The sequence below is a fragment of the Gorilla gorilla genome, chromosome 1 (assembly GCF_029281585.2).
Source record: "Gorilla gorilla gorilla isolate KB3781 chromosome 1, NHGRI_mGorGor1-v2.1_pri, whole genome shotgun sequence".
In the NCBI taxonomy this organism is placed as follows: domain Eukaryota; kingdom Metazoa; phylum Chordata; class Mammalia; order Primates; family Hominidae; genus Gorilla; species Gorilla gorilla.
Window position 1 is genome coordinate 50,145,392 of NC_073224.2, and position 23,027 is coordinate 50,168,418.

The window sequence follows — 23,027 nt, forward strand, 5'->3', positions numbered from 1 at the left end:
TTGAACTCCCGATCTCAGGTGATCCGCCCACCTCGGCCTCCCAATTCTTTTTCTTTCTTTTCTTTTTTCTTTTCTTTTTTTTTTTTTTTGTATTTTTTATGGAGATGGGGTTTCGCCATGTTGCCCAGGCTGGTCTCGAACTTCTGGGCTTAAGCGGTCCGCCCGCCTCGGCCTCCCAAAGTCTGGGATAACAGGCTTGGGCCACCGCGCCCGGCCGAAGCCTGAACTCATGTTTATCAGTTCAATTATTTTTGCGGAATTGAACCGAACCGAATGGAACGGGAGCTTGCAGAGAGCTTCTACTCAAAGCAGTTCGTAAGGTTGATGGGGTGGAAGGAAATAAACAGAACAGCTGTTGGCGTGGCCGAGTCGCTACGGAGGGGCAACCCGAGCTGCTCGCGCAGGCGCAGAGCCAGGCCCGCGAGGGGATGGGACGGTGGACGGGGGAGGGGCGTTCCCTGGGCCCTGCCCCTCCCTGCCCTGCTTTAGTTCCAGGTACCGCCACTGGGGGCGGCCGCGGCCTCCCCAGCGGCAACGGCCACGAAGTTGCGCGGCCCTGGTTTCCAGCCGGGCCCCTTTCGCGGCCGGGCCCCAGCATGGCTGCCCCCACGGGTGAGGGCCTGGCAGCTGCTGCGCCCTCGCTTTCTTGACATTCCCTGGCTTCTGTGCTCTCTTCCCCAGGCCACCCCAGCAGACATGTTTGCCAAGGCCTTTCGGGTCAAGTCCAACACGGCCATCAAGGGGTCGGACAGGTGAGGGAGGAAAGGGGCCTGCTCTGCCACGGAACAACCAGACACCTCTTGGGCCCCGCTGGCCCATAGCCCTCGCTATTCTTGGCCGACATCCTCGGGTGGAGGCCGAGGGGTATGCCAGGGAAGGGACCCCAGGAGGCAAGGGTGGGTTAGACACATTTTGAGGTGAGGATGGAGGGGGACCTGGCTCTCTTTTGGATAGTCTAGTGAGTTTAAAAGAAAACGTAGTTAAGTCAGCGTTTACTGACTGCAGACTATTTAAGGTGTTGTGGAGAATGCAGAAGTGAAGGAATACAGAATTCTTGCCCTCCAAAGAGCTTAATGCCCCTTGGGAGAGATCGGATGGGATACCAAGAATTAAAAGTATAAGAGAAAAAAATGACCAGTGATTACTTCTGGCAGGAGAGACAGCTGGAAACTGAGGCGGGAGGGAATAAGGCACATGTGGTAAGAAGAACTGTATCCGTTCAGACAGGGTCACAAATGGAGATTGTGTTTGGAATTTTGTAACCAGTGCTTTATAGTTGTCTATAGGTCTCATGGCATAGTTATTTAATCATAAACTGGCATATTTGCGAAGCATGTATGAGAAAGGAGTGGGCCCAAGGGCTAGGCGTGAGGTCAGGAAGGCAGGGCTGTTTCCTGTGTCAGGCTAACTTGGATTGTTCACTGGGCCTGTTTTCCCACCCATAAAATGGGAAGGCATACCCCAGGAATGAGTGAAAATAGATGACAATGGATGAAAAAGAGTTTAGGATGTTTCAGAAGAGTGTGTGTGAGACTAGGACATCATAAACCAGGCAATCTTTCTTTGGCCCTTGTGATTTTATAGTGAGCACTTTTGAGTTCGTTCTTGATATTTATTAAAAGTCTGTCCAGGCAGCATTCACAGTGCTGGTGTGGTTTCTACAGGAGAAAGCTTCGAGCTGATGTGACAACTGCTTTCCCCACCCTTGGAACTGATCAAGTCTCTGAGTTAGTACCTGGAAAGGAGGAGCTCAACATTGTGAAGTTGTATGCTCACAAAGGGGATGCAGTGACTGTGTACGTGAGTGGTGGTAACCCCATCCTCTTTGAACTGGAGAAAAATCTGTATCCAACAGGTATGACAACAGGACGAAGATGGCCATTACCATTAGGTAGTTCTTGCCTAACATCTCCTTCTCTCTGTTTCTTCCATTGTCTCCCATAAAACAAGCAAGCATGAAATCTCCCAATACCATCCCCAAGGATCTTTATGGACCTGGTGTTCCTAGAATTGAGCCTTTCAATTCTAGGATGCAAAAGGTTTTCTCTTATGCAAAACCACTATAGGAGGGATTAAAAAAGGGCTGACATAGTAAGTAAGGGTGGTTGCAAAGGGAAGTTCTGAGATGAAGGAACAGTGGCTGAGAAGTTTACAGTGGGTTGACTAGGAATAGAGCAGAGGTCTTGAAAAGGATGGAATTTCAGGGCATGTCTCCATGAGACGGAGTCTTGCTCTGTCGCCCAGGCTGGAGTGCAGTGGCGCAATCTCAGCTCACTGCAAGCTCCGCCTCCTGGGTTCACACCATTCTCTTGCCTCAGCCTCCCGAGTAGCTGGAACTACAGGCACCCGCCACCACACCTTGCTAATTTTTTGCATTTTTTAGTAGAGATGGGATTTCACCATGTTAGCCAGGATGATCTTGATCTCCTGACCTCGTGATCTGCCCACCTCGGCCTCCCAAAGTGCTGGAATTACAGACGTGAGCCACCGCGCCCGGCCAAAAATATATATATTTTTTAGAGACAAGGTCTTACTCTGTCACCCAGGCTGAAGTGCAGTGGTGTGATCGTAGCTAACTGTAACCTCAACCTCCTGTGCTTAAGGGATCCTCCTGCCTCAGCCTCCTGTGTAGCTGGGACTACAGGCATATGCCACCATGTCTGGCTACGTTTAAAATTTTTGGTAGAGACAAGGTCTCACTATGTTGCTCGGGCTGGTCTTGAACTCTTGAGCTCAAGTGATTTTCCTGCCTCAGTCTCCCGAAGTGTTGGGATTACAGGCATGAGCAGGGTGTCCAGCCTAAAAAATGTTTCTTAAAACTATCTGTAGCAGGATTTTCCTAAAATACTGAAAAGAGATATTGTGATAGGAATAAAGCTGGATTGATAAGCTACATATCCAGCTGTTTTCATGGTGTACTTTAACCATAGGTCTCACAGGGATTTTTTAGGCTGTGAGTGGCTCTCTAGGATTCTTTGCCTTCTCTGTCACAAATCTCAGGGACTCAGTCTCCTTTTCTCTTTTCCATAGCTGCTGACACCTAATTTGTAACTTGGGGCTTTTCATCCTCCAGGGTTGTCTGCAATAGTGCAATGCAATATCCTTAGGCCACTCCTGCCCCTGATCTCACTTCCTTGCTGTACCTGAAGACAACCACAATGCTTTTTGACCTAGGGGTTTTTGGTGCTAATCACTAGGGAAACAGAGGGGATAAAAATGATAAACATTGGAAAGTTTCCAAATTTTATACAGCTGGCTTCCTGTTCTTAGGCTACTTGCTTCTGTAGCCATAAATAAAAGCTTCATTGGTTCTCTGCCCTCACTTTTTTGTCCACTGTGACCATTTTCTGCTGCTGCAATCTGGATGCCTCCAAATCTCAAGTGACACTCAGTTTCTTAGGTTTTTTCCTTCCTCAAAAATGAAACCTCTCTGGGCATCCCCTTACAACCTTCTCTTTAGCTTTGAGTTGAGTTTCTTTCCTGTATTCTAATTAAAGTGACCCTAGTGTTAGGTTTTTCCATTTCTCTAGAAGATTGGCTTTTTGGTAGTAGTGTTTTCTGGATCTCTTTTTGTACAGTGTACACGCTGTGGTCCTATCCTGATCTTCTGCCAACCTTTACAACATGGCCTCTGGTGCTCGAGAAAATGGTAGGGGGAGCAGGTAAGAGGATTCTCCTATATTCTGGCTATTGGCTGAAACCTACTTAGCAAAAGCCAACTGATGTAATAAACTTGCCCATTTCTGTGTTTTTGTGGTTGAAAAATGGAATTTTTTCCCCTATGTGTTTTATGTTTCTCACTTGGCTGGTTCCACACAAGATCTCTGGGCCCCTCTGGCCCTGTTGTAAGGCTTAAATAAGTGTTGTGAAAGTATTTTGTGAACCACCATGTGCTATACTGTAAATCAATAAGCTGAATTTAGGAAACTAGGACAAGACAGATCATGTTATAGGCTACTCAAACTTTTTTTTTTTTTTTTGAGATGGAGTCTCACTCTGTTGCCCAGGCTGGAGTGCAGTGGCATGATCTCGGCTCACTACAACCTCTGCCTCCCAGGTTCAAGTGATTCTCCTGCCTCAGCCTCCCGAGTAACTGGGATTACAGGTGTGCACCACCACGCCTGGCTAATTTTTGTATTTTTAGTAGAGACAGGGTTTCACCCTGTTGGCCAGGCTGGTCTCGAACTTCTGACCTCAAGTGAACTGCCCGCCTTGGCCTCCCAGAGTGCTGGGATTACAGGTGTGAGCCACCGCCCCTGGCTAAGAGTACCTCTTTTATGCCAGAAGAATGTTAGGAGCTGAGTCTGGAGTGGAAGTCAAGGTTCCCACTTCTGGCTTAGAAACTACCATTTGAATAAAAATAAATATCCTGCTATTGGATGGGTGAAGGGGTCATCAAAAGCATAAGCCATAGGCATAAGGCACTGCACCCGGCCAGGACACTCAAACTCTGTTTGACCTTTAGCCCCCTAAGGGGAGAAGGTCTGATACTGAAGTTACCATTTTTCATTTTTATTATGAATAACATAGTTGATAACTAATAACTATTTTTTTGTTGGAAGTTGCCATTTTTCATTTTTATTATGAATAACATAGTTGATACCTAGTAACTATTTTTTTGTTGAGTGAGTGAGGAAATGATGAAGTAAAACACAGAGTGAGATGGAGGCCGAATGCAGGTTGTGATGTTTTTTTGTTCATTGCAGATTTGATGCTGCCTGGACTAGTGATGCCCCCTGCTGGTCTGCCTCAGGTACAGAAGGGCGACCTCTGTGCCATTTCTTTGGTGGGGAACAGGTACTGTGCCAGGCAACTGTGCCTTTGGGGGAAAAACTTGTGTAAAAGAGAAGTTGGAGGGGAATGACAACTTATAAAGCATATGAACAAAAGAGTGAAAGCAAAAATCGGTTTTGGAAGAAGCAGAGTGGGCCAGCAGGGGAATGGCAGCAAACCTATGGGGAATCCATGTGCCTGGGCAGAGTGTATTTGCTGTTTGCCGTTGCTGCTCTGTTTTCTTTCAACTTAGCATTTTTATTTTATTTTATTTTATTTTATTTTATTTTATTTTATTTTTTAGATTTACAGAAGAGTTGCAAAGATAGTAGAGTTCTGAAATGCTCATTACCCAGCTTCCTCTAATGGTAGCCTCTTACATAACCACAATATAGATTATTACAACTAAGAAATTAACATTGGCAGAGTACTGCTAACTAAACTACAGTCTTTATTCATATTTCCCCAGTTTTTTCACTGATGTCTTCTTTCTCTTCACGTATCCAATGTAAAATACCAAATTGCATTTAGTTGTCGTGTCTCCTTAGTCTCCTTCTGTTTGTGACCTTTTTTGTTTTTTTTTTGTTGTCTTTCATCACCCTCATGCTTTTTCCCTATATCCATATCATTATCCTCATCTTTTAATTATTTTTGATAGCTTTATTGAGATACAGTTTCCATACAGACAGGATCTCACTCTGTTGCTCAGGCTGGTCTCAAATTGTTGGCTTCAGGCGATACTCCTGCCTTGGCCTCGCAAAGAGTTGGGATCACAGGCGTGAGCCACTGCATCTAGCCTCCAATGCTTCTTTTTAAAAATAAGAAGTAATTGTATGAACAGCTCTGAAAAATTAAAAGCCTCCCTTACCCCACAATCTTTTTCTCCTAGAAATAACCATTATCATTTTGATGTGTGTCCTTCTTGTCATTGTTCTACACATATATACATGTGCGTATAAAAATACATGGCTTAGGGTATGTGTGTTTAAAAATTCAAACAAAATTATACTGTGTATGTGTTATTTTTTCACTTAATATAGTGTGGACGTTTTCTTTTTTTAATTTTTATTTTTTATTTTTATGTGGACATTTAAATACTAACAATACACATTTAAATTTAACTGTGTGTTAAATAAGAACACACAGATCTGCCAAACCTTTTTACCTGTTGTGTGGTGATGGAAGAGGCCCTCTCCTGGTGGACATTGAGGTTGCCTCCAATTTGTCTCTATTACAAACGTTATCTTATTGATGCCTCTAGGGACACTGTTGCTAGTATTTTTCCAGAGTAGATACTAAAATGCAGAATTGTTAGGTTGAAGATCATGTGTATTTTCTGTTTTCCTACAAACAAGCTGTATCAGTTTTTACACCTACCTGCAGCATATATGGAGCCTATTTCCCTATACTCTCGCCAATACTGGATATGATAGGTCATCTTCATTTGTGTTATCCTAGTGAGTGAAAAATTACATCTTACTATTTTTTTTCATGGAGATGACCAAGGTGGACTCATTATTTTGATAATTTCTTCTTTGAGAGAGAAGGAAAGAGCGATGGTAGGCATGGGAGGGGTCAGTGTTCAAAGATCTTATTTTTGCTACTCATATTATTCTGTTTTCCTTGAACGCTTTGGAACCAAGCACCTAGAAACTTCGGTTTACCTGTAGCAGAAATTACAGTTGAAAAGAATGATGGTGTTACCGTTTTTCTCCCCCAATATTCTATCTGAGATAGGAGGAAACTATGTAAATGGGTATTTGGCCTGTTCACTTTAGCCTTTAGAGTGTATATGGGGGTGGAGCTGTGGATGGTTCATGGTGGGGTTAATGATATGAGGGGTTGTTAAAAATACAAGTCATGTTCAAGACTGGAGTTCTCAAGCCATTGACCTTTCAGGGGTAGATGAGAAAAACCTTCTTTTAAGAACTGGGAAAGAAGCCAGTTTCAGATTTTGTGGCAGGAACTGACCTGTAGGTATAGTTAGCAGAGCTACCAGGTTTAAAGTAAGTTCAAGTATTGGGAACTCTCACTTGGACCCTGGCTACCTTGCCAGGCTTATGTATTATTCCCCCACTGTTATCCAGCTAGTCACCTATCCTTACAGGCAATATCTGATTGATCAATGCTTGAGTAACACTGGGCTGGCAGAGATTTCTCATCTGAGCTTTGGAAGTTTCTGTAGTTACTATATACGTGGTTGTTTTTGATATCCTGGAAACATCCAGTTCTTAGATATATAGTTACACTGAGCAACCCCTCTTATAAAGTCAACTTAGAAGGAACTTCTCTAGTTGGCCCCACTATGTGTCTCTTCTCTCTTCCCTATGGCATCCCTCAACCTAATTTATGATATATGAATTGCCTCCCCTTTAAACTTACTTATGGGATGGCTATGATTTCTTTAAGGTAGAGGAGATAATTTATATTTTTGAAATTAATGAAAGGGAACATTAAATATCCTTCCAAGACCCACCTGGATTTAATTCACAGCAGGAATAAAACGAAGGCAGTGATAAAGTCAATAGAGGAATTACTAATACAGAAGTTTAGTGTTTAGTTTAATATTTGGTCAAGGGATTTTTGAAAGTAATATTTATACATAATCTGAAGAAAACTGAGAGTGGACTGAGTTTGGTTTTATGATACAAGACCTTTGAATTGGTAACCTTGGTATTTTTACCACATGTGTCAGAAGATGATCCTAACATGTGCCCTTCCCATAGATTTTCCATGACCCTGGTCTCTGGCTTCCTTCTTCTTAGAGCCCCTGTAGCCATTGGAGTTGCAGCCATGTCCACAGCTGAGATGCTCACATCAGGCCTGAAGGGAAGGGGCTTCTCTGTGCTCCACACTTACCAGGACCACTTGTGGTGGGTACAGAGTTTCTTCTGTTTTACAGAGAACTGGGGCAGCTGGGGAGAGGATGGGGCCTGTGATTCAGGAGTGAGAGTTTTGGTCCTAGCCATGTCTTTAAGCAAGTTGCTAACCCCAGACTTTTATTTCCTTACAAATATAAAGAAAATATTTTTTTCCCCTGTTTGGACAAGTAATGAGAGAGAACTTTATTTTCTAGGTGAATTATAGAATCTTAGACCCAAAGGAAGACCTTAGGGATCGTCTGCTCTGCCTCTCAGTACAGTGATACTCGTTTTTTTATAGCCCTGGTCAATCTGGCCCTAGCTGCGATGCACATTTTAGGCATCATGTGACCCCATGATGAGTGCTTCTGAATCCAAATCACCGCAGGGTAGACCTTTAGACTCCAGGATTATAACCTGATTACTTTTATGTTATTCAGATTTCACATTCCAGACTCCTCCTTCTCATGAAAGTAACGCATTCTGACTGTAAAGGTTGCATTCTTCAGACGCGTACCTGTTCATTTTCTGGTTATTTTCTTGTCATTTTAGCAAAACAGTAAGCAGTGATTTTCTCAAAACACACATTTAGCCAAGTATTGTGGCCTGTTGGTATAGATTCATTCTTATATTTTCCAGCCCAGTCTTGGAATTATTAATTTTTTTTTTTTTTTTTTTTTTGAGATGGAGACTCGCTCTGTTGCCCAGGTTGGAGTGCAGTGGCGTGATCTCAGCTCACTGCAAGCTCCACCTCCCGTTTCACTCCATTCTCCTGCCTCAGCCTCCTGAGTAGCTGGGACCACAGGTACCTCCCACCACGCCCGGCTAATTTTTTGTATTTTTAGTAGAGACGGGGTTTCACCATGTTAGCCAGGATGGTCTCGATCCATTGACCTTGTGATCCACCCACCTCAGCCTCCCAAAGTGCTGGGATTACAGGTGTGAGCCACTGCGCCCCGCCTTTTTTTTTTGAGATGGAGTTTTGCTCTTGTTGCCCAGGCTGGAGTGCAGTGGTGCAATCTCAGCTCACTGCAACCTCTGCCTCTCGGTTCAAGTGATTCTCCTACCTCAGCCTCCCGAGTAGCTGGGATTACAGGCTTGTGCCCACAACATCCGGCTAATTTTTTTGTTTTTAGTAGAGACAGGGTTTCACCGTGTTGGCCAGGCTAGTCTCGAACTCCTAACCTCACGTGATCTGCCCATCTAGGCCTCCCAAAGTGCTGAGATTACAGGCGTGAGCCACCGCTCCCCGCCGGACTTACTGATTTTACAAGTACTGGCCAAGCCCTCCTTTGCTGGAGGTACAAGCTCATTTTTGCCTGTTTTTAGATATTTGAGGGCTGATGACTGATGTTCTCCTAGCACCTTGTTGTTTAACTATCAGTCTGGGCAACAGCAATCAAGGTCAGGTTGTCTAAGTTGTTTTAGCAGCAGCTGCTTTGGTTCTCTCGCTGCACCTTGAAAAAAATATTTATGGTATTTACCTGATCAGAATAGCCTAAACATACCCTTTGGCTTTACTGTGAACAACACTGAGAAGCCTTGCCGTAACTATTAGTTAAAACTTAGTTTGATTTGCATAATGTTGGCTAAGATAAAGTTTTTTACTGCTCTGTGTGCTTTGCTATGTGGCATCGCCTGTTTTCCTGTCTTCCTAAGGCTTAGTGGCATAAAACCATGGCAATCTCTGCTTTCCATGTTAGACTGCATTTGATGTAACACAGAAGCCACTGATTTTGCAGTCCTTGAGCAGTCCAGGTGTTTGTGTTTTATTACATATGCTGAGCCGTGGGTTTGCATTTCACCAAACAGATATTACAGATGCATTCGCGATCTTAATGTTCATATTTAAGTCAAATTGGTTTTGTTATTAACTCAGATGAAGGGAACATTTTTGGGAGTTTATCTTAAACTCCTTTTTCTTTAATCTTTCTCAGTCTTGGGATGTCTATTAATAGTATTATTCTTTTGGGATAGGGAGGAGACAAGATTTATTCTCCCCATTTCAGAGATGAAGAAACTGAGGCATGGAACTTTTGGGGGCCCAGAATTGAAAGTACGCTTGAGATGAGGGCACAGGCTCTCTGCCCCCTCCTGGCCACTCCTGCCTGTTGGCTCTCTGCTGTCTCTGACCTCACTGCTGACTCCTCTGTGGCCAGGGCTGGAGAGTATTGGAGCTGCTGCTTGATGTTTCTGACATGAGATTTTTCCAGGCGGTCTGGAAACAAGTCCTCTCCACCTTCCATTGCTCCACTGGCCCTGGATTCAGCAGATCTCAGTGAAGAGAAGGGGTCTGTCCAGATGGACTCCACCCTGCAGAGAGACATGAGGCACATGACCCTGGAGGGGGAAGAGGAGAATGGGGAGGTTCACCAGGCACGTGAAGACAAGTCTCTCTCAGAAGCCCCTGAAGACACCAGCACCAGGGGCCTGAACCAAGACTCCGCAGATAGCAAAACGCTTCAAGGTATAACTCTAGGAGGAGAAGAGCCCATCTCCCCACCTCTCAATTTAGGAGACTGACGAGCTCCACTCCACTGCTGACTAGAATGGCCCTTAAGCTCCCGGGGGAGGAGGGGAAGGTCCTTATTTTCTGTGAGGGTAGCACAGCAGCCCTTTCACATCTTGTTTTTGAATCCTTTACACATAAGTCACGTCTTCCTGGGAGCTAATCTGCCTTGGCATTTGCCTGTCTTCAGCTACAAAGCCCTCCAAGGTTTCTTCTGGCTCAGCTTCTCTGGGTGAACACTCCTAGCTTGGTGGGACTTTGTGGCTTGACTCCTTCTCTGGGGTCAACCCTCTTTAAAGGCTCAGTACTCAAGAGAGGCTGGGAGCTTTGGTGCCTGGGAATGGGTTCCTTTCAGAGCCAAGCGGGTGAGGTAGGGATGAAGCTGGGGGTTGTTTTCTTGTACCAGGTGTTCTGTATCCCTCAGGAAGGATGTGGCTCTTGTCTTTTCCCTGCAGAACAAATGGATGAGCTGTTACAGCAATGCTTCTTATATGCCTTGAAGTGCCGAGTCAAAAAGGCTGACCTCCCTTTACTCACCAGCACTTTCCTTGGCAGCCACATGTTCTCCTGCTGGTATGGAAAGCACTGATGTGGGCTGGAGGCCGGGGCCGGGGTCTCACGTGTGTTCCTTGGTAGTAGGACAGGATGGGGCCAATGCAGGGACTGGTTGAGGGACATGCTGTGGAAAGAGTGGAGGGAAGGCATATCTGACAAATACATTAGTTCCTGGGTTCTAAAAAGTTAATTCTTAGCTTGCTGAGCTGTTAAAACAAAATCTTAAATTTTAGCCAATGAAAGGATATTGAGGACCAAAAAGTTAAAATTCCTGAGATTCCGTGAACACTGCCTCTGCCGTGGGGGTTCTGGGCAACCTCACAAATCGGGCAGCGTGTCCTCTGCAGGAAGTGTCCCAGGGCAGCCTCTTTGTCAGGAATCTTCTGGAACATTCAACCTCCTCACACTTCTGAAAAGTATGTGGGGGGCCACATTAGGTTTTATTAGGAGGAAGAATTGGTGTGAACACCCCCCATCCCGGCCCACCCCATCCAAAACACAAGCCACCAGGAGAGGTATTATTGCGTGTGGATAGAACCTGGATTTTGAAGACAGAGCTGTCTGTACTCAACTGCTAGGTCTCCAGGGTGTTCGAGCAATGTGCATTTTAGCTTGTTATTGGGCTTCTCTGAGTCCTAATTTCTAATAATCATGGGATTGCTGTAAAGATTACATAGCCTGAACCATAATAAGCATTCAGTAAATACTATCATGTCAGGAGGTTTGCTTATTGATTTTTACCCTGAGATTGAATTTATTTATTGATTTATTTTTTGTTTTGAGACACAGTTTCACTCTGTCACCCAGGCTGGAGTACAGTGGCGTGATCTCGGCTCACTGCAACCTCTGCCTCTCAGGTTCAAGAGATTCTCCTGCCTCAGCCTTCCCGAGTAGCTGGGATTACAGGCACATGCCACCATGTGCAGCTAGTTTTTGTATTTTTAGTAGAGATGGGGTATCACCATGTTGCCCAGGCTGGTCTTGAACTCCTAACCTCAAGTGATCCGCCTGCCTCGGCCTCCCGTAGTGCTGGGATTACAGGCGTGAGCCACTGTGTCCGGCCTGAATTTATTTCTTTTTGAGAATCTGGCTGTGGTTTTTTAAAAAAGTGATTCTTAATGTAATGTCTTCCCATTTATACTTGGGTGTCTTTAAGCTATCCTGTACAAATGTGGTGTCTGGAGTGTGTGGAGGGATACTTGGTAATCTGTCCTGACTTTCTTGGGTTGCAAATATATGGTAAAGGGGCCCCAAAATATTCTGTAGGATAGGATCCTGGGGTGGATTCTAGAAGGACTCCTCGAGAATCCACTGCTACTGCGTGTCATCTTTTGAGAGAAGATGTAAGCTTTTATCAGGAATGTCCCCTCCAAAACTAATTGCTGTAGTGCAGGGGTCAGCATGTTTTTCTGTAAAGGGCCAGATAGTAAATATGAATATTTTCAGTTTTGCAGGCCATACCATCTCTGTTGCAACTGCTTGATGCTGCCATTGTAGCACTAATGTGACCATAGACAGTAGATAATTAGTTGGCCAGACCTGACCCCAGGATGCGGCTTGCTGGGCCCCACTCCAGGCCTGGCTGCCCACAGTGTGAGTTTGCTGTTGCAACTTTGGAGGCCACAGAAGGTTGTCTGGTCTGGGAGGAATCTAAGGCTGTATCCAATGCGGTAGCCACTGGCCACATGTCGCTATTTTCAGTTTAAATTAATTTAAAGTAAATAAAATTTAAAATTCAGTTCCCTTGGTCACATTAGTCACACTTCAAGTACTTACTACCCACATGTGGCTAATGGCTGCCCTGTTAGACAACACAGAGAACATTCCACGTCTATGGAAAGTTCTCTTGAACAGCACTGATTTAGAATGTCCCATAGTCTGCGTCCCTCTCTGCTGTCATCCCTGGGCAGAGAGTTCTGGCACAGTGGCCTCTCTCTGAAGGTGGGGGAGGAAGGCTGAGGAAAAAGGCCCTCCTCTCAGTGTCAGGCAGGTCCCAGTATGACTGCTCATTAGTTTAATTTGCCTTTTCCATCTGCCATCAGCCCCGAAGGACGACAACTGGACATAAAGAAGTCAAGCTACAAAAAGGTAAGCAAGGATCTTCTTTGCAGACCCATGCAGAGAGTTGTGTAGGGGCACATATGACATAAGCCAGATGGATGCTGGGGAAGCCCTGTCTACCAGGCTCAGTCTAGAATTAAGCTTTTTGACTCCAAGTATAAGGGGGAAGAAAGAAACTCTCCCTGGGCTGAAGCAGTTGGTGGCACCCACTCTCCTTTCTCCTTTGACCCCTTTATATCTGATTAGAGTTCTGAACGGCCTCACTGGTTAGTCTCTAGCAGCTTCTTGCTCCCTGGCCCTCAGGTTGGGGGCCTCCCAGTTCCTGGTTGATGAAGGCAGGGGCTGTCTCATATCCCTGCACAGTCCCTGCCTAGCTCACTCTGGCACATCCTGGGTGCTCAGTATGTGTGTGGAATCAATGAAGTCCCCTACCACCGGCCCTCTCTCCCTTAGCTCTCTAAGTTCCTGCAGCAAATGCAGCAGGAGCAGATTATACAGGTGAAGGAGCTGAGCAAAGGGGTGGAGAGCATTGTGGCTGTGGACTGGAAACACCCGAGGTGAGTGCAGGGGGCCTGTCACTGTAGCCCAGCTGGCCCCAGGGCACCTGGGCCACGGACTGGGGATTGCTGAGATGCTAGTATAAAATGTGTTTTTTCTTTCCTTCTGCTGGGTTTTAGGATTACATCTTTCGTCATACCCGAGCCCTCCCCGACCTCCCAGACTATCCAGGAGGGTAGCAGGGAACAGCCCTATCACCCTCCAGATATAAAACCCCTCTACTGTGTCCCAGCCAGCATGACCCTGCTCTTCCAGGAGTCTGGCCACAAGTGAGTTTTTGGAGAGCAGCCCTTCTCTGCCTGCTTGGTGTTCTGGCCTACAGTTCCTCTCAACCTGAGTAGTGCTCTTTTGCGACTGGCAAAACCTGCTCTGCCCCTGTTCTCCCCTTCTCCAAAATCCAGCTTCCAGCCTTCTTCCCTGGGCAAGTTCCTCTGGACTAAATGAACGAGTAGGTCTCACCCTTTTCTGCCTGTAATTATTCTTCACATGGTCATGCTCACTTCAGTCAGGAAAAGGGAAGAAACTAGAGGCCGAAAGCTAAGGAAAGTTCCCTGCTCAGCAGGGAGTGAGTCTGGGCATCTGCATTTTTGTCTCATGGCACAGCATGAACTAACCCCTGGGTCACTTCTCCTCACCTAGGAAGGGGAGCTTTCTGGAGGGCAGTGAGGTCCGAATGATCGTCATTAACTACGCCAAGAAAAATGACCTGGTTGATGCAGACAACAAAAAGTGAGTGTATGAGAAGCACCAGATCTGTCTTATTGGGTCTTTGTCTTTATCAGACATAGACACATTTGGGGAGGATGTCTGGGAGGGAGAATAGAAAACCATAGCATCTTAGAGGTAATTAAGATCAGTGGTTTCCAAACCATGGGCTGTGGACACTCAGAGTTATTGTCTGGGGTGTTCAGATCCATGTATACGATCAACATTGACTACAGACTAAGTAAATATTCTCTCACAAATACCCATGAATCATCTTTAATTGGCTATTGTGAGGAATAAAATGCAGCTTACAAAGAATTTACTGAAGTCATCATAGCTTTAGGTATTTATTTTTTATTGATAGATATTTGTACATATTTATGGGGTGCACGTGGTATTTTGTTACATGCACAGAGTGTATAATGATCAAGGCAGGGTATTTGGGGTATCATCACCTCGAGTATTTACCATTTCTATGTGTCGGGAACACTGTAAGTCCTCTTTTCTAGCTATTTTGACATACACAATACATTGTTGTTAACTACAGTCACCTTACTCTGCTCTCAAAGATTAAACTTATTTCTTCTATCTAACTGTGTATTTGTACCCATTATGGTATTATTTTCTTAAAAGGGGATACAGATGGTAAACTACCAGATGAAGAGAGTTCCATTAATTGTTTTTTACTTTAATGGCCGGGCACCGTGGCTCATGTCTGTAATCCCAACATTTTTGTAGGTCGAGGCGGGAGGATTGCTTGAGGCCAGGGGTTTGAGACCCACCTGAGCAGCATGATGAAACCCTGTCGCTACAAAAAATACAAAAATTAGCCGGGCATGGTAGGGCATGCCTGTAGTCTCAGCCACTTGGGAGGTTGAGGTGGGAGGATCGCTTGAGCCCAAGAGGTTGAGGCTGCAGTGAGCAATGATGATGCCACTGCACTGCAACCTGGGTGATATAGTGAAACCCCATCTCAAAAAAAATTTTTTTTTCACTTTAAAAAACATCATCATGATAAAAAAGTTGAGACATACCAGCCTAATCTAATACCTTCATTTTATTTTATGTTTTATTTTTATTTTTGAGACAGAGTTTTGCCCTTGTTGCCCAGGCTGGAGTGCAATGGTACAATCTGTGCTCACTGCAACCTCTGCCTCCCAGGTTCAAGCGATTCTCCTGCCTCAGCCTCCCAAGTAGCTGGAATTACAGGGATGCGCCACCATGCCCGGCTAATTTTTGTATTTTTAGTAGAGACGGGGTTTCACCATGTTGGCCAGGCTAGTCTCGAACTCCTGACCTCAAGTGATCCACCCATCTCGGCCTCCCAAAGTGCTGGGATTACAAGCGTGGGCCACTGCGCCTGGCCCTATTTTTAGTAGAGATGGGGTTTTACCATGTCGGCCAGGCTGGTCTTGAACTTCTGACCTCAGGTGATCCTCCCGCCTCAGCCTCCCAAAGTGCTGGGATTACAGGCGTGAGCCACTGCACCTGGCCAACACCTTCACTTTAAAGATCCCCACTTCCTTTCTTTCTTCCTCACTAGCCAATTTTGATGCTAAGCTTAGAAAGCCGTGGTCACATGCTTAGTTAGTAGCAAAGGCTCCTGATCTTCAAATTTATCCCATCTCACTTTCCCTTCCACCTCCTGCTTTTCGTAGGAAAGCATACGTGTATCTCCCACCCATAAGGTACATTGCCTTTTGGACTGTGGGCCCATAATTGATTCATATCCTGAATGTCTATAAAGGCCATACGAGAGATGAATCCTGAGTTAGCCTTCAGGTCAGAAGGGACAAGTCTAGGATTTCTTCATTGCCTCTTCTTTCCCTTTAGTCTTGTGAAATTGGATCCCATCCTATGTGACTGCATCTTAGAGAAAAATGAACAGCATACAGTCATGAAGCTTCCATGGGACAGTCTTCTGACCAGGTAACGAGCATTGGCAGTCCCTATCCAACTTTTCTATCCCCTCGCCTTAATATTGATCACATTGAACTTTAATACCGTCACTATCTTAGCCTTTGATTTTCTTTCTGTAATTCATACCAAGTCAGTCTACATAAACACAGGCTTGAGGAACTCTGATTTGGGGGGTCTTTGGAACAATTTGAGCCAATATGACATGGGAGAGCTTGAAAGGAAGAACAAAAAGGAACATTAATTAAAAATAAGAACTTCAGGCAGGCGTAGTGGTGCATGCCTGTAGTCCCAGCACTTTGGGAGGCGGAGGCAGTAGGATTGCTTGGGCCCAGGAGGTGGAGGCTGCATTGAGCCATGTTCACGTCACTGCACCCCAGCCTGGGTGACAAGGTGAGACCCTGTCTCAAAAAAAGAACTTACTAGGCCGGGCGCGGTGGCTCACGCCTGTAATCCCAGCACTTTGGGAGGCCGAGGCGGGTGGATCACGAGGTCAGGAGATCGAGACCATCCTGGCTAACACAGTGAAACCCCGTCTCTACTAAAAATACTAAAAATTAGCTGGGCGTGGTGGCGGGCGCCTGTAGTCCCAGCTACTCGGGAGGCTGAGGCAGGAGAATGGCGTGAACCCAGGAGGCGGAGCTTGCAGTGAGCCGAGATCGCGCCACTGCACTCCAGCCTGGGTGACAGAGCGAGACTCCGTCTCAAAAAAAAAAAAAAAAAAAAAAAAAAAGAACTTACTCTGTTAAAGTGAGGGCATTTAAAAAAATAAGAAAAAATAAAGAACTTCAATAAGATGCAGAAGCAAAAGAAGGCTGGGGAAAAGTGTCTTAAAGTCTTTAAAGGAAAAATTTTTAATATTCCTTCTTTTCCACATAACTGAAAATAGTTTATTGTCAGCAGTCAGCAAACTACAGCCCATGGATCAAATCTGGCCTGCCACCTGTTTTTGTAAATAAAGTTTTATTGGAACACAACCATATCCATTTATGTGTTGTCTGTGCGCTGGTTTTATGCTATAATGGCAGAACTGAGTAGTTGTAAGAGACCAGGTGACTGGCAAAACCAAAAATATTTACTGTCTAGCCCTTTATAGAAAAAGTTGTTGATCCTGATATATGTGATAGCAAGAGAAAACTTGGTTAGATAAAAGGTAGAAGAAACTCCTCGTGGTAAAAGTTGTCTATAAAACATGTCAGAAATGTGAAGCAGCACTCGCAGGCAATGGGCCACTTAAGGCACATTCTTGAGACAGGTAGTAGCCTCCACAAGGCAGACTGGGCAGATTCTCTAAAGGCCAGGTCAGTGGACTGTTTCCAGGGGCCTAAGTCACTGATGTTCCCATCTTTGAATCAGTGGGTGTCAACCTTGGCCGCTTTTTAGGGAGCTTTAAAAAATACATAGCCCTATTCAGAGATACAGATTTCATTGATCTGGGCTGCAGCTCCCTGGGGATTTGAATGATTCTAATGTGCAGCCAAGGTTGTGAACCTGCAATTTCAGCCTACACCTAACTGCCTGCTGGTAGTGGGGTATGAGGAAATGGTTTCTGTTGGCTTTATCAGTTTGCAACTCATAACTTCTGTTTCAGGTGTTTGGAAAAATTACAGCCTGCCTATCAAGTGACCTTTCCCGGACAAGAGCCCATCGTGAAGAAAGGGAGAATCTGTCCAATTGACATCACCCTAGCACAAAGAGCGTCCAATAAAAAGGTAATTTTAAAAAGACACAGTGTTCAAGGATAGTGATTTAATGTTCTTGCCAAGTTCTGGTCTCCCTAATGTGATTGGAGGTTTTTAGATTGGCCTCAAACACATCAAAGATTTTTTTATGAAACACCCGTGTTTACATGCCTGGGCTGGGCTCTGTATGAAACAGGTAAAGCTGACCCCGCTCACTCACTGCCCTCTAGGATTTTGTTCTAGGAAACTTGCTAGAGCCTGGTTCCAAAAGTAAACAAGATTTTATTTTTATTTTTTTCTTAGAACTATGTTATGGACATTCAGCTCCCACATATTCTTTCACCTCTTAGGCCTTGCTCAATGAAAATAACTTGTAAAAAACTTACTGAAGGAACTGAGTGTGTTTAGCTTGGCAACACAAAATTGTGGGGAACCAATGACATCTCTCCTCAAATATGTGCAAAGCTGTCCCCTGGCAAAGTAGGGCACTTGTTCTATATGCCTTGAAAGGACAGAAATAGGATTATTGGGTGGAAATTCCAAGAAGACAGACTTGAGTTCAAAATAAAGAATTTTGTGGTCGTGTACAGTTACGAGCATGGGCTTTGGATAGTACTGGGTTCAAATGCAGCCGTTGCCTCACTGCCTGACCTTGAGCATGTTACTTCATTTCTTTTTGTCTGAGTTTTACTCTGTGAAAAATGGGGATAATACCTACCTGGTAAGGCATTGTGAGGATCAAATGAAGGCGTATACATGGCTGAAGCACTTAGAATGTACTTGGCATATAAATACTTGGTTCTCAGTAATTGAGAACCAGTAATGATAACCTTTACAATAATTAGTAATAGTCATTATTTATTGAGTGTTTAATTATGTGCCAGACACCGAACTAAATAATTTTCATATATATAGTTTATGTAAACACTAATTTTCTGTTAATAATGACAAATAGAATTGTCCAAAATTGAAATTGGTGCTTCATAAAATAGGGAATTTTTTTCTGGAGAGTCTGCAAGCAAAAATTAGGTGAGCACTTGTCAGGGGAGGATGTAGTTGGGGGTTCATGCATCAGGTGGGCAATTGGAAGAGATATGTCCTCTAAAGTCTTATTTGATTTCTGGGTCTGGAGCTCATTGACAAGCGTAAGGCTAGTTGGAGCTTTTATAGTCTTTATTGATAGCAGTCATCCCCCACACACCCCCGATAGTAACGCACTTTACTATCTGTAGTCATGAATGAGAAAGAATTTGTTTTAAAGCAACAAGGGGGAGAATTGTGATATTTTAAAAGCACTAACATTTTTCTTTTTTATCTCAAAGTCACATACTTGTCATTTGTGAAGTTGAATAACAGAAGAATGCATGTGTTGCTGACTAGATTCTTGATATTAAGGAGCTATTGTTTGTTAATTTATTTTTAGGTGTGATGATGGTTTTGTTTTTATGTTTAAATGAGCCTTGTCTTTTGGAGATACATACTGAAATATTTATAGATGAAATGATCTGATGTCTGGGGAGGTTTGCTTTAAAGTAATAGAGGAGTGGGGAGTAGACAGGGGTATAGATGAATCAAGGTTGGCCATGAGTTGGTAATTGTTGAAACTGGTGATAGGTACATGTGGGTTTATATACTATTCTGCTTTCATTTATGTTTTGAATTCTCCAAATAAAACTTAAAAAAGAAGTAGACATTCTGTGTGATACAGAGAGTATCTGTCCCTCTAAATATGTAATACTTATATTGGATGGGGTAGAGAGAATCAATTTAGAAGCACAAAAATAAGTGATTTGGATTTAAAAAGTACTAGGGTTATAGGAATGGTGAACCATCAGAGAACACAGGGGCTCAGAAGGCTGCTGAGGCTCTGGAAGGCCCTCTGGAGGGAAGGGAATGCAGTCACCACCGTCAGTCTCTGTCCCCACTGTCCCCCCAGGTGACCGTGGTCCGGAACTTGGAGGCCTATGGTCTGGACCCATACTCAGTGGCTGCCATCCTTCAGCAGCGATGCCAGGCTAGCACCACCGTCACTCCTGCCCCTGGGGCCAAGGACAGCCTTCAGGTGCAGATCCAGGGAAACCAGGTCCACCACCTCGGCTGGCTATTGCTTGGTGAGCATCCCCTCTGAAGAGTGGAGGCATTGGTCTAGCTCAGCAAAGACCTTCCTGCCAACTCAACTTGCATAATACACACACACACACACACACACTCTCTCTCTCTCTTTCTCTCTCTCTTTCTCTCTCCATTTAGTTTTTAGTAGCTATTTAGAGAAGAGGGAACCAGTGTTTGAATCAGATCCTTTGGCTCCTTCCAAATTCAGTGTTTTCTCTTCCACTATTAGAGTAGTTTTCTTCCTGGTTGGTCCCTTTCTATAAAACATATGGCGAGCACCCAAACTTTTGTGCTAGGCCCATTGTTGGGGTTTTTGCAGGCATCTCTCTTAATCATAATGATGCTGCAGAGCTGTTATCTGTTTTGCAGATGAGGAAACTGAGGCCCAGAGAGGTTCCGTACCTTGCCCTGAGATCCTCTGACTCTTGAGTGATACAGCTGGGCACAAAACTTTTTTAGACTCCAGAGTCTAAGTTTTTTTTTTTTTTGAAACAGAATCTCGCTCTGTCACCCAGGCTGGAGTGCGGTGGCGCAATCTTGGCTCACTGCACTCACTGCAGCCTCCACCTCCCAGGTTCCAGTCATTCCCCTGCCTCAGCCTCCCAAGTAGCTGGGATTATAGGCGCATGCCACCACGGCCAGCTAATTTTTGTATTTTTAGTAGATATGGGGTTTCACTATGTTGACCAGGCCAGTCTTGAACTCCTGACCTCAGATGATCCGCCTGCCTCGGCCTCCCAAAGTGCTAGGATTACAGGCGTGAGCCACCATGCCTGGCCTAAAGCCTAAGTTCTTTCTACTAACTCTGGGTAACCCAGCCTCCCGTTTGTCCTCACTTCAAACAAGCCTTCACATCTCTGCCTGAGTCAGCTTTCTTAAACAAATATGATCGCATCACTCCCTTCTAAAAAACTTTGTATGCCTCTTCAATGCCTTCAGAATTAACTCCTAAGCTCAGTAAACAAGACCCTCCCAGCCTGACCCCAACGTTACCCCAGCCTTCCCTGCCAGGCTCTCTCTGGCAGCTCCTACACCCATGTTGCAGGCACCAGCTGTCCTGGTCTCCTTGCAGTTCCCCAGATTCTCCTTGCATGTTCACCCACATGTGCTTCCGCCTGGGCTATCCCCTTGCCTAAGATGCCCTCCCACGCCCAAGCCCACCTGACCTCAGAGGCTCACTGGCCCAGCCCAGGGGTCCTGGGAGGCCTGAGCCTAAATTAGCATTTTAAACATTGCTAATGTAGCACTTTCCAATTGTGTTTATATTTCCGGTTAATGTCTGCAGCTTGGCTAATTTTTTCTAATGTCTGAACCTCCTGCCAGACTGAGCTGCATGAGCCAGAAACCTTGCCTTTTTCATCCTCAGGGCCTGGCGGATAGTAAGTGCTCATTTAGGCAAATGTATTCCATGGCCTATGGCAGTACCTGACAGTTAACTTCTAGAGTTGAGCCCCTTTATGTGAAGAACCCCATACAAGGTACTGAGAAGAAATGTTATGAGCAAGAGCGAGGAGCACAGGCTGAACAGACACATTCTCTCTCGTGAAAAAATTATAAATGCCTGAAATACACCGAGAAAGTAGCTCTCAGTGTGAAAATTTCAGAAATATACACATCAGCTGTGAGGTGTAGGCGTAAGTGGTCAGTCCCGAAGTTGAGTTTGAGCTGGGTGGAATGACATTGTGAGGCAACGGGGACTGGTGGAGGGCCAGCCGGGGAGCAAGGTCATGCTCCGCTGAGGAGTGTGTGCTTTTTGGATTGTAGAAGAGTATCAGCTCCCTCGAAAACACATCCAAGGTCTAGAAAAGGCCCCCAAACCTGGCAAGAAGAAGTGACAGACTCTTTTGTCTCACGTGGTGGATCCGGTGGAAATCCAAGCTCTGGGCTGGTAATTTTTATGAGCATTTTCAGCTTTTGCAAATACAAAATATAATTCTTTACAAAAATAAATTTTTATTCTAATCTAAATCTGACTTCCCTCTTGTTTCCTCCACTTAGCTAAAATGTACTAATTTTTGAAGTCGGGAGTATTCTAAATGGACAGAAGAGGTCACGGTGGCTGCCATTCTGCCCACGTGGTTTCAATGGTTTCATTCCTTCCCTGCTTTCCAGGCAGGCCAGCCCATTCAGAGTTCGGACAGGTGGGGCCTTCCTCTTTTTAAAGACCTTCTACCAAATATCCTACTGCCTAATTAACTTCCTAGCCCCAAAATAGTTCCTTCACATCTCTAAAGGGTTAGTCACGTAGAAAACAGATCCCAGCTGTTCTCTGCCATCAATTAAAGCAACAGAAGAAAGAATTGACCCTAAATTGCAGTAGAATTTAGGCTAGATAGAAATCAGAAACAGTATACAGGCATATTAGGACATGGGTTTCTATAGGACAGTGATTCTTCCCCAACTTTAGGACACTGCCACTAACTGGTAAATTTGTGATGTAACTCCAAGATGACAGCTTTGTTACAGTGAAGAGTCTTATCCAACACATGCCCTCTTCAGCCCCAACTTCTTAACGTGGAGGTCATGGAAGGGGTCTTTAATAGGTCTTTAGAGGATCCATGAACTCTCCCTGAAATGGTGCACAGATTTTGTACGAGCATTTTCCTGAGAGATGGATCATGCTTTCATCAAATTCCCAAAGGGATCACTTGATGCCAGAAAGGTACAGAACCACTGCGCTGGTCCCTGCTCAGTTTATGGAATCATTTCACTGACTGGATCTCTCCTTGTACAATAGGAGGGAGAACTGGGCTAAATTCCCTGAGTTTTTGGGTTTTACCATTAAGAGACAGTTGCACTTCAGTTTACTTGTTTCTTTCTCTTCTCAGTTTTTCTCAAACTGAGATAAGAAGGCTTAAAAATATCCACAATATCCACAAATTACCCGTTTGAGGCTTGAAAAGGAAAAAAGGAATGGGTTTGAAAATGTGTGTGTGGCGCCTCCTACCGTCTGTTATCAGGCCCAGAATAGGCCTTTTTACTCATAAGTAAACTCCTTAATTTCACTAATCCTATCTCTACCGGCATGAGCATATGAAACTAGGAAAGGGATTTCCAGAAATTGAGCCTAAACAGGATCCTGTGAAAGCCCTTGGCCTGCCAGAGTCTGATCTGAGGGATTATGATCTGTATAGTAGTAATGAACTATGGTTCCTTATGTGAATACAAGTAAAATATAGCGCTGTGCAAAGTTTTTTCACAAACTTGATTTGTTTTGCACGATCTTGAAGGGAGTGGAGGCTAAGAAAGGTCATGTCCTGCCTTGTTGATCTCTGCTGAAGACACAAAGCCAGT

At 44.7% G+C, this 23,027-nt stretch overlaps 1 protein-coding gene across 2 annotated transcripts; it reads left to right on the plus strand.

The window, feature by feature from the left end:
• Nucleotides 1-482: 482 nt before the first annotated feature.
• EIF2D (eukaryotic translation initiation factor 2D) lies at nucleotides 483-21,701 on the plus strand. Of its 2 annotated transcripts, XM_004028280.5 has the most exons (15): nucleotides 483-752; nucleotides 1,665-1,855; nucleotides 3,579-3,662; nucleotides 4,707-4,797; nucleotides 7,539-7,646; nucleotides 9,848-10,101; nucleotides 10,599-10,716; nucleotides 12,741-12,786; nucleotides 13,213-13,316; nucleotides 13,437-13,586; nucleotides 13,957-14,046; nucleotides 15,856-15,951; nucleotides 17,531-17,651; nucleotides 19,558-19,732; nucleotides 21,498-21,701. In XM_004028280.5, exons 1-15 carry the CDS (start codon nucleotides 697-699, stop codon nucleotides 21,566-21,568), a joined length of 1,755 nt encoding a protein of 584 aa, XP_004028329.4. In that variant the 5' UTR covers nucleotides 483-696; the 3' UTR covers nucleotides 21,569-21,701. The 2 variants fall into 2 exon arrangements, with proteins under 2 accessions (XP_004028329.4, XP_004028330.2); XM_004028281.5 differs by lacking the exons at nucleotides 9,848-10,101; nucleotides 10,599-10,716 and having other exon boundaries at nucleotides 524-752.
• The last annotated feature ends 1,326 nt before the right edge of the window (nucleotides 21,702-23,027 follow it).

Excerpts from the sequence above, each read along its gene's own strand:
- EIF2D (XM_004028280.5), top strand. The coding sequence starts at position 697 with ATGTTTGCCAAGGCCTTTCGGGTCAAGTCCAACACGGCCATCAAGGGG. Across the intron at positions 753-1,664 it reads GCCATCAAGGGGTCGGACAG|GAGAAAGCTTCGAGCTGATG; the intron begins GTGAGGGAGGAA and ends TGGTTTCTACAG. Across the intron at positions 13,587-13,956 it reads TTCCAGGAGTCTGGCCACAA|GAAGGGGAGCTTTCTGGAGG; the intron begins GTGAGTTTTTGG and ends CTCCTCACCTAG.